We start from the raw sequence: 14,764 nt of genomic DNA, 5'->3' as shown, positions 1-14,764 counted from the left end.
GCACGGTTGCTTCTGTCGCGTAACCGTAGGCAGACCCTCAGACGAAGGTGGGTGGCGTCTTTCTTGTATAGAAAACTACGTGTGTTTGAGTGGTGAAGATTTTATTGTGTGTGGTGTGCGTACTGGTCTCGTGGGAAACAGTGTTACTCAACGTAATAGAGGTCAATAGCCTTTAAATATCATCCGACTGCCCCGAGATTTCATCCTGAGATGTTGAGTAAAGAAGGTGGGAGCCAAACTCTTTCCCTTTGCACTGCCTGGCTAAATTAATTCTCCATGAATTCTAAAATCTAAATTACATATTTCTATGTTTATCCTAAGTCTACCATATGCGATGAAATGAATTCTGTCATCAAGGGCATATAATAGTTCATTTAGCTGTACCACAAACGAATAAAGAAAAACACGTAAACACATCTGCGGCCTGTTCCGTGAATGAGTTCAAGGTAATAACCTTCAAAAACACTTGAGTTGCTCTTGCAGCCAATGGGACTCTCGCACGTCGCGAGGGGAACTACTTCCCCGCTTGCTCCACCAACTATATATTAAGGGTCGTATTACAGTGCTAGCCAGTGAACTACACATCTCTCAGAGAATAAGGTGAGTGATGCTACTGTATTAGGAAGGTAGCAACAGGTATTCCTAGTACATCCCACTGAGCACCTATCGTGCATCATAGAACCGTTCAGTACAATACTCCTCGGTAGGAGGGTATTATGATAAACGGGGTTAAAAATCAGGTTGTGAGTTTCACAAATAGGAAACGTTCTCTCAGTTTTAATTACTGCGTTGATGGGGTGAAAGTTCCTTTTGGGGATCACTGTAACAATTTAGGTGTTAATATAAGGAAAGATCTTGTTTGGGGTAATCACATAAATGGGATTGTAAATATGGGGTACAGATCTCTGCTCACGGCTATGAGGGTGTTTAGGGGTTGTAGTAAGGATGAAGAGGAGAGGGCATATAAGTCTCTGGTAAGACCAAAAGTAGTGTATGGTTCCAGTGTATGGGACCCTCGCTAGAATTACTTGATTCAAGAACTGGAAAAATCCAAAGGAAAGCAGCTCGATTTATTCTGCGTGATTTCCGACAAAAGAGTAGAGTTACAAAAACGTGCAAAGTTTGGGCTGTGAAGACTTGGGAGAAAGGAGACGAGCTGCTCGACTAAGTGGTATGTTCTGAGTTGTCAGTGGAGAAATGGCGTGGAATTATATTAGTAGACGAATAAATTTGATTGGTGTCTTTAAAAGTAGGAAAGATCACAATATGAAGATAACCGCCTGCTATCATTTCTTGATGGATACAGTACTTTTGCATCCATCTCTTGGCACAGGCCAGAGTAAAGTTTAGCTTAACCGGACGAGTTGGCCGTGCGCGTAGAGGCGCGCGGCTGTGAGCTTGCATCCGGGAGATAGTAGGTTCGAATCCCACTATCGGCAGCCCTGAAAATGGTTTTCCGTGGTTTCCCATTTTCACACCAGGCAAATGCTGGGGCTGTACCTTAATTAAGGCCACGGCCGCTTCCTTCCAACTCCTAGGCCTTTCCTATCCCATCGTCGCCATAAGACCTATCTGTGTCGGTGCGACGTAAAGCCCCTAGCAAAAAAAAAAGTTTAGCTTCCACCGAAGTCCCAGTCAACATCCATGGCTGTGACAATATGGAAGTTGCTGGGGGTATGGGTAGTGCTGAGTAATGACATCCAGAGCATGACTAATGCATCTGAGTGTTATTAAAGGTGCTGCTAATAGGGTCAGTCGTGCTGCAATAGTACTTTATGACCCAGTGAGGAAAGCAATGTCAAACTACCTCACTCCTCATCTTGCCTAGTACGCCTCATTTTGGTGCCGCCATTGGTTTTTGAGGTTTCCTTATAACCGCATAACCTTTGGTGGTGCTATTTGAGGATCCAATTAGCCTCTGGGCTGATGACCTAACAGACACAGACATGAAGATAAAGCCGGAATTCAATAGGACAAATCGGGGCAAATATTCTTTTATACGAAGGGGAGTTAGCGATTGGAATAACTTACAGGGGAGATGATCAATAAATTTCCTATTTCGTTGAAATCCTTTAAGAAAACGTTAGGAAATCAACAGATGGGGAATCTGCCACATGGGCCACTGCCCTAAATGTAGATCAGTAGTGATTGTTTAAAAAATACTTTACTGCCATATAGATTTTTAAAACTGACTTCATTTTAAACAATACTTAACGTTTCTCCTTTCTTATTGGCTACCGTTATTTTGTCATTATTTTTGCGTGTCTTTTTGCTCCTAACTGAATTGCCGGGCTGAGTAGCTCATACGATAGAGCTCTGGCATTCTGACTCCCAAGTTAACATGTTCGATCCTGGCTCAATCCGGTGGTAATTGATGGTGCTCAAATACGCCAGCTTTGTGTCGCTAGACATATTGGCACGTAAATGAACTCTTACGGGACAAACTTCCAGCTCTTCGGAGTCTCCAGAAAAGCGTACAAGTATTTATTGGTACGTAAAACCAATAGCACTATTAATACCGGTACCGATTTCGTACCTCTGATTATTCGAACTAGCGTTCCTTGTCTTTAGACCTCTCCAGACCCAGTGCCTCAGGACTCAATGCCTCAGTGCCGCAGTGGGTTAGTTGGTTTTACAATTTGCTTTACGCTGCGCTGATAGAGATAGGTTTTATGGCGAGAATGGGACAGGAAATGCCTAGGAGTGGGAAGGAAGCAGCTGCAGCCTTAATTACGGTAGAGTCCCAGCATTTTCCTGGTGTGACATTTTGAAACCACGTAAAACCATCTTCTCGGCTGCCGACAGTGGGATTCGAACCCACTATCTCCCCGATGGAAGCTCACAGCTGCGCACCCCTACCCTCACGGTCAACTCGCCCGGTAGTTTAGTTATCATCCCTCTGTCCCCAAGATATTAGGTTCGATCCTATCTGAGATTGGTAGCACATGACGTTGTTTAAATGTAACTACTCAATGTCCTTGTCTTTGTGCACGTTATATTCCAGACACCCAGGAGAGACTTCAAATCCATAGTAACTGAAAGCACGTTAAAAACAAAGAACATTTGATGATGCTCTTAGTACATAATACAGTAAGGCGAATCGCCCTTCATTCAGGCAACCCAATCCGTTTTACGGATTTGGAAAAAATAGTGGTTAGTCAAGGAACGGGGAAGTAAGCGGTTATGACCTTCAGAGAGGATTATTAAGGAACAGAAAAGCATTTCGAGAATGATCTATGGTAGAAATTGAATTAGCATTTTTTACTGTTGTTTGGATAGTTACGCGAAGCCTACTTTTAAATATATTGAACTATCGTGGCTGACGTGTGTTTCTTTGATATTCAGTAATGTGAGGTATTTTGCAAGGTAAATGTGTCCTCTACCCAACATTTCAGGATAGAAGATGTAAGGATGTTTGCATGGGAACGATCCTTCTCTCTAGATTTCCAACCAACTTAGAAAAACTCTCAGAATAAAATACCGAGCCATTGGCATATTTTAAAATTCGTTAGACGTCAAAGACTCATAAAATTATGATGATTAATTATGGTTAAATTTCGGCACGTTATATCGTCTAAATTTCGAAGTATTTCAGCTTGCTCTTCATAATTTAATACAGGAGTAAGAACTGAAGAAATCGTTTTGAACTCAAACATTCTGGATCATAATATACAACACAAGAATATATCTTTCATGTACAATAGTACATGTATATGTATTTTACCGTATTTTGCCAAAAATCCTTGATTACCAAAAATGCAAAAAATGGCGCACTTTCCAAAAAAAAATTTCAAAAAGGAGCTGCCCCTCTCTTTAAATAGTTGTTTTAACACGAATAACCACTTTGCACCAATTCTTACTATTCATACGTTACGTATGGGCACACCATATATTTACTGTAGGAATAGACGTAGACACACGGGCCTATTTCACATCCGGCTACATATTATATTAGTAATTCTAAGTCACCTTGATAAATAATATTAAATACTGCAAATATATTTACTATTTAAGTTCATAAATCTATAACCACAAAAATTCACATGTAAAACATATAAAAAGTAAACAATTAAGCAAGAATAAAACTTTCTAAATTCATTATTAAACAATGGATCAAATAATTATATTACTAATTATAACATATTTAAGTATTTATAAATATAGTTATATTATTTATACAATGAAAATGTATTGTTTTATTTTGAACTCTTTCCCCAGTCTATTTATTTGGCTCTGTCTTATAGCAATACAGTGAATATAATGTACAAATGGCCTCTACCAAGTATTTTGTCACACCGAATGATACTAGTTTAGAAATTTGCTTTGAAGTTGAAATGGGTAAAATTAATAAATGAGTAAAGAATACCCATCATTGGCAGTTATTAAATGGGGATAATGTTTCCCCTTGCAGTAATTGATTTTCCAAATGTCACATTTCTTACGAAGTTTTAAAACATAGTAGATATTATAAAATGTTACGTTTTCAGATGGGAACAATAATTTAATTTCTTCGATCGCACATGTTAGTCCCTTTCGTTCACGAAATTACCAGCGTTTATCCCCGGTGTGGCAATGGACTGTTCAGTTGTACTGTCATACGTGTCTCAGACGCTGGCAGCTAGTGCGCTGCTAAAACACAACTGCAAGCCTCCTATGCTGGTCAATGCCGTGACGGAGCACTAGGGGAAGTATGTACCTCCATTTCTCTAAATGTATTTAAGGTTTTATATCAAACATTTTCTTAGGAGGAAACCATAATTTAATTACATCGACTGTAAATGTTAAAAAATTGTCGAAGACTTTAGGCCCCTTCAGTTGTAAATTACCAGAGTTTTCCCGCATTTCCCAGGTTAAATGGTTAGAGTATCTGGCCTCAGTTTCGAATCGTGGTTTTGTCTAACTTTCTACAACTTGACATACGGAGCTACAAAGCGATTGACTGTTCATCATGAGTCTCACTGAGGAGCTATCAGACGGGAAAGACAGCAGCAGTGACTATCGTGCAAGGACTAATTGATATAATAAAGATCATTCTTACGTTTCAAATGATAACAGGGCGTTGAAAGTTTGTCCTGCAGGTGTTAATTATTATGTCGATTGTTGATTCAACGAGCAAAACAACGGGATTATTCACCGCGGAATTTCGCTAACTTGATTGAAGTGGATGGCTGTAACTCTGAAACAAATATTTCGATGTGATGAGTGTGTGATATATTCTCCTTTATATATAGCCTATATGTAGCAAATGCTGCAACAGATTTCAAATCCTCCTGCCGGGGAATAAGTGTACCGAGATGGAAACGTCAATAATATGGTAAAACTTGAAAACTAATTGTAACAATTTGAAGTTGCTGGATATTTGCTATATATAGCAAGGACTAATTGATATAATAAAGATCATTCTTACGTTGCAATTCATCATTACACTTCTGTTGGTGGTACTCTTTTAATTTCATTAAGGAATTTGACACATTCCATGTTTAATTAATGTTCATTGTAGTCTACATCTTATAAACGTAAATTATATATCTTATTAAGAAAAGCACCATCTGAGCATTTACTCATAACAGAAATGAGAAACCACTGTAGAGCATTTCGTGGATAGTCTACAGTGTGACTCAAACGCACCAGCATACTGAATCAATATACATAGTTCAGTGAGATCAGGGCTTGTACACAGACAACTATTTTGGTCTGTGTGTGAGCAGTGTGGATATGATGGGGCACAATTTCTTCTAAAAGTATCACGCATGGAGCAGTCTCTGGAATTTGCTCCAGAGTAGTATGTTTATTCAGTTCCCATTGACCGATCGAGCATGCATAGCAACATTAAGTTGGAAAAAGTGATTTATCATCATTTAGTGAAATCAGGTAAAACAGCAAGAACCATGTAAAATGTATTAAAATGAAAGTAATAAAGACATTAATTTATTGCCGAAAAATGGAATGTCTAACGTTAAGCGTTGAAAAAAATTAGTAGGTACATTACAATCAGCCTACGGCATAAGTACTAGTTATAATGCGAACTTATTGTAATTGAAGTCTGTAAATACTAAAATAACGCATACATTACACTTCGTGAAAAGCTACCATACGAAAAGTCAACGTAGAATTTGTATATTAAGATACTGCTATTGCAGCGTAAAATATGTTCATCAAAACAACGAGATTTATTCAGAAAATAAAGCAAATTGTACCTTTATGTGATACCGTGACCGTAACCATGAAACCCTCAGTTTTACGTGGTTTTAGAACCACCGGACATTACTTTTCATTACAAAAATCAACATATATTGGCCGAAATTCGAACCGTGGAAGCCTTGGTGAGTAGCCAATGACTTTAAATCAGGCGTAATTAAGGTGTATACCATCGTCCTTGAAGTTGCACAGGTGGCATGATTTTACACTTGTAGCTAACACGTTTCCTTTAAATTAGAATGTGTATCATCGTGCTATAAGTAGGACTGTTATAAAGTAGAGCTAATTTCCATAGTGCTGAAATACGCATTTTTTTTGCTAGTTGCTTTACGTCGCACCGACACACATAGATCTTATGGCGACGATGGGATAGGAAAGGCCTAGGAGTGGGAAGGAAGGGCCGTGGCCTTAATTAAGGTACAGCCCCAGCATTTGCCTGGTGTGAAAATGGGAAACCACGGAAAACCATTTTCAGGGCTGCCGACAGTGGGGTTCGAACCTACTATCTCCCGAATACTGGATACTGGCCGCACTTAAGCGACTGCAGCTATCGAGCTCGGTGATTTCTATTTGAAGCCCTTCTCCAAGAGTCTTCAAAAACTTCAGAATACATAATACGCTGATTATAATGAGTTTGGGAATTAAAACTCAGTAAATACTATAATAGCTCTTCAATTGCGTGGTTCGGTGGATAGTAGGTTCGCACCCCACTGTCAGCAGCCCTGAAGATGTTTCTCCGTGATTTGCCATTCTCACACCAAGCAAACACTGGGGCTGTGCGTTAATTAAGGCCACGGCTGCTTCCTTCTCACTCCTAGGACTTTCCTATTCGTTCGTCGCCAAAAGAGCTTTCTGTTTCGGTGCGACGTAAAACACATTGTAGAAAATTACGTGGTTGTGCTTCGATTTTCGACGATGTATGTGAAATATGTCATTAATGTGAAAAATCGGGCCTCAGTGAATGAACTGCATGTAATAATAGTGTTCTGTAGATATAATATAATTATTAATTATGACACAGGTACAGAAGACAGTTTGACTCTGAAATCCAACAGTATTAAGATACTGCGTTTAATTAAACATTTTCTACTTATCCAGATTATTGCCCGAGAAGAAGTCTAACTACCAAGCGTGACGGATTAAATTTCAAAGACACAGATAATTATGATGCCCCTTCACTATTGTTATTTCGTCTCGGTGTTTTCCAAATTCGTACGTTCCTCGTCGCCAGATGTTTCATTCCAGGCTTATGTCTATGTCTTACACCTGTCGTATGTTACGCAAACACGTTATGTGAACCGCTTAGTCTGATGGTTCGGTCAGCTTCCGCTTCGAACGCTAGCGTTGTGCCACGTCCTAGGGGCCATCTGGTGGTGAATGAACGCACCATTTCTACTTCTACTTCTATTATAACGTTCGAAATTCAAAAGTGCCATCGTTTAAGAAGCCTTTCTCGTGGACAGTCGAGAATTCGTTCGAGAACGCTGAGCACAGTTTTCTGCGAAACGTTAAGAATTTCACATTATTTTCTTGACACGGCAAAAGCCCAAAAGCCTATACAATATCATGTCTATAAGTACGGGCCGTGAAAGCAATAATGGCAATATTATGATGGTGATGATGTTGATGCTGCTGATGATGATAATGATGCTACAAATAGTGATATCAATAGAGGCCAGACTGCCAAAATATTGTCCACAAAAAGAGTTCTCTAGCGTGCAGCAAACTCACCAGCATAGGTTTTCACATTTAAGCAACCTTAAATACGAACTGACAGCGACAAAATTCAATTCTACGTCATATATTTCCACATTTAATTTAACTGACATAAAGAATAATGTTTTCATGCGAAGTATAGTGGTGTTATACAGGATCTTGTTCAGAAATATAAACTGATTAGCGAATCACAGAGAACTGCAATGCATTTATAATAGTGTTCTAGCACGAGGTACTTCTATTCATGTGTTCGCACCTCTTCTCCTGCGATGGCAGTGCACGTTCTCCAATGTAATGCAATGAGTGTGAAATAACTTCCTTCGTTGGTAATTCCATACATCTCAAACCTTTTCAGCGGGTATTTGAATGTACTGTTTCGCCAATCTGACTCGTAAATCTTTTCTTTATATGCATATTCCGTGTTCTTGCCCTATTGCTGTTTGAACCAACGTTGCGAAACTTTGTCCTCAAGAGAAATGTAGTATATTAATACCGGTATGTAATATTTCTTTCCAGTGATCACAAACCTATAAAAAATGCTTCTACTTTACTCCTTCGCGGCGGTGTTCACCATTGTCCAGGGAGTACAATTCACATTCGTGAATAATCATCCTTCAACCATTTGGGTGGGATCTCTCGGAAATGCTGGAAAACAACCTGTCAATGGAGGTGGCTGGGAAATGGCACCCGGATCACAGGTACAGAAACGCTCAGTTGACTGGTAATGTAGAATTAAACTTGTTCTATATAATTATTTATATTTTCACATTCTCCAGATAAGTCTTGATGTAGATGCATCCTGGGCTGGTCGCTTCTGGGCACGCACAGGCTGTAATTTCGACGGCAGCGGGCGCGGACACTGCGATACTGGAGACTGTGGTAATGTCCTCAAGTGTAACGGGGCCGGTGGTGTTCCTCCAGTCACACTGGCAGAGATAACACTGGGAGGCTGGGGAGGAAATGATTTCTACGACATCAGCAACGTTGATGGCTTCAACATTCCGGTTACGGTGAGTATATTTCTCTTTATGTTGCGGATGCTAATGATACTAAAACTAAAGATCTTTAAAAACAAGCATGTAGATAAGTTACACGCTGTTCTTGACTTGGACATATAAACAAGGAACGACTAATCGAGGAAGCCCGACAAATTATTTTATACAGGCGTGTCAAATCAATAGTATTCAGGAAATATCTCGATGCGCATTCGGGTCTTGCCGCAGAGATCTTGCACTCGGGAGATGGTAGCATTCTTAGGAAGGAGCCCTTTCCCATCCGAATACCTTCGAAGCGTTAGTGCGACGTTAAGCCACTATCAATAACAAAATCTCTAAGGTAAATATCAGGGACTATCCTTTCAATTTCCCTCCTTATCGCAATGAGTTCGTGTTCCATAACTGACAGAAATGACATCTATACCTACCCAGGAGAGAAATATTTTCTTTACGTCTCTGGTAGACGTTATCAGAAGTTTTAATACACCATTAAAACAAAATTTAAACTAGTCCAACAAAAACAGTTGCCAAAGATAAAATAATGATTCAGAAGTTCATTGTGATATTTCCATTGTGTTTCTCCTAAACGCCTTCTTCATTTCACTGTGTGTACTGCTAAATTTTGAAAATAAAAACTTATGGAATACACCAGTACTAATATTACTGTTATTTCAATTGGCTCCCTTTCATAACAGGTTTCGACAGTCACACAATACATAACTTTCTACGAGAAATCCTTTTCTTCGTTAATATAATTGGCAGGATGGAGAAGGGACAAGATACACGTACAAAATCCCTTATGCTCACGTTTTGAAAGTACAGACGAGGTTTTATGTAAAAGGTTAGTTTCTGTAATCCCTCTTATACCGTTTTTGACACATATTGCAATCAAATGTTTGGTATTCCGGAAAGCTAAAGAAGACAAATGCATAAAGACCTTTCTTGTTTTTTTTTTGTTTTGCTAGTGGCTTTGCGTCGCTACAACACAGATTGGTCTTATGGCGACGATGGGATAGGAAAGACCTAGGAGTTGAAAGGAAGCAGCCATGGCCTTAATTAAGGTAAAGCCCAAGCAACTGCCTGGTGTGAAAATGGGAAAACACGGAAAACCATCTTCAGAATTGCCGACAGTGGGATACGAACCCACTATCTCCCGGATGCAAGCTCACAGCCACGCGCCCCTAACCTCACGGCCAACTCGCCCGGTAAGGCCTTTCTTAGGAAGGAGCATCGGTACAAATGAGATGTCACATACCATTATGAAATTCCACATGTACGATAATTTTTCTAAAACAGGCCAGCACTTATCTATTCACAAAGCCACTGCCAATATTTACACTTCGAGAGGGATAAATGGATAACTGGCTGTTCGCAGATCCGAGTTCTGAAACTCAGAGATGACAGTGACTGTCCTTGTTATGTTTACCCCAGAGAATTCTAGGACGGTAGCTTTGTTGAGCACCAGTCCAGTTGCTTTAAGTGAGATATCATTTAATAATTTAATGGACTGAGTGTGGAGGAGAGACCAGTGCCATCCACATGCACATTCAAAACAGCCAAATGGAGTCTGGCTCCATGGCTGAGTGGTCAGCGTCTTGGTATTCATTCCTCGGGGCCCCGGATTCGATTCCCTACGGAGTCGATGTATTTTAATCTTAAACCTTCAATACCCATGGCTTGGGGACTGGGTGTTTGTGTTGCCCGTATATTCCTGCAGCTCATATACAAGAAAAAACACACAAAACACTGCCCTCCACTACACTAACACGCGGTTTCCTACACATGACCGAAGTCACCCACCCTCAACGGAGTGTCTGCCGGACGAGGGTTCGCCAGGTTAACAAAAGCCACAGGAAATAACAAGAATTTATCACCTGACAAGAATCACCGTGGCGTCTGATGGAACCACTCAGGCTTAATTTGCCAGTCCAATCGCCTAATTCCTGTGTTCTCTGGCCTAGGAAGGCAAATGGTATGAAATTTTCCTTACACGAATTTCTCAGAATCGTTTCCTTGCAACTTGTTTACGATTTAACAAATATTTTCTGAGTTATTCAGTGTCAAGCTGAGTGGCTCAGCCGCTTGAGGGGCTGGCGTTCCGACCGCAACTTGGCAGGTACGATCCTGGCTTAGTGCGGTGGTATTTGAAGGTGCTCAAATACCTGAGCCTCGTGTCGATAGATTTAGTGACACGTAAAAGCACTTTCCGGCACTTTGGCGTCTCCAAAAACCGTCAAGAGTAGTTAGTGTGACATAAAAACAATATTATTTTATTATTAGTTGTTTAGTATGTATGGTGTAATCGAAAACGTGTTTTTACTCAGAGGAACAAAAATCCAGCCCAATGCAGTTTTCAGAACTTGTCATGAATTGCTCATTCTACTAAGTGTTCATGTAAGTTTCAGCGGTGAAAAATATTATAAAATGTCGAAATGAAGCGAATACGATTATTAATATCGTTATCGCAGCCAGATGTATATGGAGTACTAACCGCAGGTACATGACGTTTCATTTTCAAAATTTCCCTCATGCATAAGACGGAAATGGAGCCACGATTATCTCGAAAAGAAACAAGGATCGATGATACTAAATTCTAAGCCGTCGTTTCGAATGTACACAGTTCGAAAAGTTAGGGGAACATGTCTTTGAACGTATGCCATGTTCCACAAAACAATACCTCATAGCCAGGTATATTACCAACTAAACCTTTATTATTTACCGTTGAAGTATACAAAACAACATCGATGGATTCAAGTTCATTTTCGGAACACAAACCGAAATGTCCAAATAGGGGCGAAAACAAAGTGATAAAAGTCCCCGAGGGTAAAGTTTTATTACAGTTGGAGAACTTCAGTGTGGTGAACGTCCTCCACGAGCATTTATCACAGCTTGGCACCTACGTGGCATGGAACAGGCCTATTCCACACATGGTCGATGGAATTAAGGTCGAGACTCACTGCTGGCCATTCCATCTCTTGAATGTCCAGTTCTCGCAAGACAGCTCTGGTGGTTTGCGCTATATCAGTCCTGGCATTGTCGTGCGTGAGTACGAAGTTGCCAGTTGACGTGGGTACGGGCAAAAAGAAGGCGAGCTCTGCGATGTTGCTGCGTTAAACGGTGCACTCGCACAGGACGTGTGGGTCGTAAGGACACTTCTCTTAACCTGATCCTTACTGTCTGGTCAGACACCGTGACTGAAGTGACTCTTCTGAGGTCTTGTTGCAGTTCTCCTGCAGTTGCAGAACGACGCCGTAACGTACAGATGGTCAGATATCGGTCATCCTGTGGGGTTGTCATCCGTCCACGACTTTGTCCAACCCTCCTTGTGAACTGGCTTATTTCATTATAGTGAATCCACAAGCGTTGAATAACTGTCGGAAAGACATTGAGATCCACAGCAACACGACGAAAAGGCCATCCTTCCTGGATCAAAGTGACGGTCCTTGCGGCTTGAACCTCGTTAAGATGTCTGATGGGATGTGCTGGTTGACGTACAACGTGCTCAAATCACCGCAGTAGTCTCTGTACCTCACAACGACACACGGACGTACCGCCATTTACTTTGTTTTGAGGGGTCACCTGACAGTTTAATGCATGGCTACGCCTATAGGTGGAGTATAACTTCACATTGACATACCCTGAGTAGCTAAGGTCTCAGAGTATGCTGTACGATCATTGGTACCCGATCTACCAAATTAACTTTCACATACCAGACGTTACAAACATGTTCCAATAATTATTTCAACTGTGCATTATGTATAATTGCAAGCCAACGACGAGGCCATGTTGAAGCACTGGATCTCCGACATTAAGCAACACTGGGCGTGGTTACGACTTTGATAGTTAATCACTTGCTTTTTGCCAAAGGATGGTTTTGAAGGAGTTGGTCTCCCTACCAAAAGTAAAGTCTGGTTCACGATGCCTGACCAGTTCGCCCTGGCTTAGCTGAGTGCATTGACTAGGTGGTCACGCCCAGGTTTTGGTAAGGCGGTTTCAGTAACATCTCTAACTCTACATGAATGTTAATTTAAGGAAAATATCTGTAGTAAAAAGTGTTCCTACGTACATCATCCTTACTATTTCTCCTTTCTTTGTAAAAAGATTGGTACCTTGTATAAATTAAATAATAAAATGAAATTCAAACACTACAATTAAACTATTATTATCAGAAAGGGCTAAAAGGAAAAAATAAACATTCGTAACTTCAACCTTCTTGTGAAATAAAGTAATTGTTCTGTTGATGACATCAAGAAGGTAAATACCAATTCGAGTTGAAGTCACGAATAGTTTGATTTCTTGGTCGTGATTGAATTTATTACGGAACGCCTTTTCTCACTAGCTTACTCCACGGATGTATTCTGTTTGCAGTTCGTTCCAACAGACAAGTCTGGGAGCGGATATGACTGCACTGCAGCGGCTTGCACAGCCAACCTCAACACCGATTGTCCAAATGAACTTCGACTGATAGCCAATGGAGCAACAGTGGGTTGCAAAAGCGCATGTCTAGCTTTCAACACAGACCAATACTGCTGCCGAGGTAATTATGGAACTCCAGACAGGTGCAAATCTTCAGACTGGCCGCAAAACTATCCAGCATTCTTCAAGCAACGGTGTCCTCTAGCATACAGTTATGCTTATGATGACCAACAGAGCACCTTCACGTGCTCTGGCACAGGTTACAAGATAATTTTCGGTTAAATAATCACTGTATGAACATAACCAATCAATTATGTAAAGTTTTTATGATAGGTTTATGGCTTCTTTTACAAATGCCTAAGACATATCTAGGTTGTACCAAAACTAAAATTCTTCACTGAAAAAACATTCTTGTTAAATCCCAAATAAATACCTTCATTTATTATTGAAATTTTGTGACTGATGATAAATTCTTTCTAATAATCGAATCCTCTTATCAGACAGTTTGCATATACGTTTGACAGAAAAAGAGGTCAGTTTTTCCTAGTTTGGTTCAATCTAGCAAGTTTAGGAAGATTGTTGTTACAACTGAATACAGAATTGAAAACAAACCAGTGTGTTATAAATTATACAAGAGTAAAAATTGATAATATTATTAAAAGTGCATTCCAGAAAATAACTTAATTACATAGGTTAATTTTCCCCTCCTTCCTAGGCTAAGTTACTAAAAGACAAACGGAATAATACAAAGATGAATACATTTTTTGAGTGAGTGTGAAAGGTCAATTGTTAGTTTTTTTCAATTGTTAGTTTCAAGTTCTAAATAACTTGTGTACTTTACCTAGTCAACACGTTAACTACTAAAATGATATTAAGCTTATGCGTACCGATACAAGAAATTGAGAAACTCCGGCATATTTTCAAACAAGAACAAGAAAATTCCAGAACCGCTAAGAGAATGAACTTTATACGCATGAAATGGTAGCAGTACAAAACCAATAAGATCACTTGACATATAAATATTCTCAAACTTGACAGATTTATTAAAAACCAGTACATAAATTATTCAAAAGGAGTAAGGAATTGTTTCGGTAATATTTTGATATAATATACACATTTTAATTTTAACAAACTTCAGAATACAAGATTTTAACCACACCAGCATATGTAGAAATCTCACTGTAAAGCACGACAAAGATAGTGTCAGTCCTAAGTTTGGAAATTTCGGAAGGAAATGTTTTTTTTCTCATATTCCGATTGCTTAATTTACTAACTAGTATATATTTTGTAGGCTCACCATATATATCTGAAATCGGTGTCATGCAGATCTTTGCGCAATTTGAAATGAATATATCTTACGATTTTTCATTCTTTCAAAACATGAAATATAACACGTAGAACAGTATTAACACACCTCTCAAAATGAACAGTTATAATTA

General features: G+C 39.7%; 1 protein-coding gene across 1 annotated transcript; it reads left to right on the top strand.

The window, feature by feature from the left end:
- The first annotated feature begins 485 nt into the window (after positions 1–485).
- LOC136864157 (uncharacterized) lies at positions 486–14,004 on the top strand. Its single transcript, XM_067140805.2, has 4 exons — positions 486–600; positions 8,431–8,612; positions 8,691–8,924; positions 13,278–14,004. The coding sequence occupies exons 2-4, from the start codon at positions 8,451–8,453 to the stop codon at positions 13,605–13,607; spliced, it is 726 nt and encodes a 241-aa protein (XP_066996906.2). The 5' UTR covers positions 486–600; positions 8,431–8,450; the 3' UTR covers positions 13,608–14,004.
- The last annotated feature ends 760 nt before the right edge of the window (positions 14,005–14,764 follow it).

This window comes from Anabrus simplex, chromosome 2 (assembly GCF_040414725.1).
Source record: "Anabrus simplex isolate iqAnaSimp1 chromosome 2, ASM4041472v1, whole genome shotgun sequence".
NCBI lineage: Eukaryota > Metazoa > Arthropoda > Insecta > Orthoptera > Tettigoniidae > Anabrus > Anabrus simplex.
The sequence above is the reverse complement of the archived record's forward strand: the minus strand, read 5'-3'. Positions and strand labels throughout refer to the sequence as shown.

What these genes read in the sequence shown, in the direction of transcription:
- LOC136864157 (XM_067140805.2), top strand. Translation starts at nt 8,451, where the DNA reads ATGCTTCTACTTTACTCCTTCGCGGCGGTGTTCACCATTGTCCAGGGA. An exon ending in AAATGGCACCCGGATCACAG is followed by an intron (nt 8,613 to 8,690) that starts GTACAGAAACGC and finishes CACATTCTCCAG; the next exon opens with ATAAGTCTTGATGTAGATGC. An exon ending in GCTTCAACATTCCGGTTACG is followed by an intron (nt 8,925 to 13,277) that starts GTGAGTATATTT and finishes TTCTGTTTGCAG; the next exon opens with TTCGTTCCAACAGACAAGTC.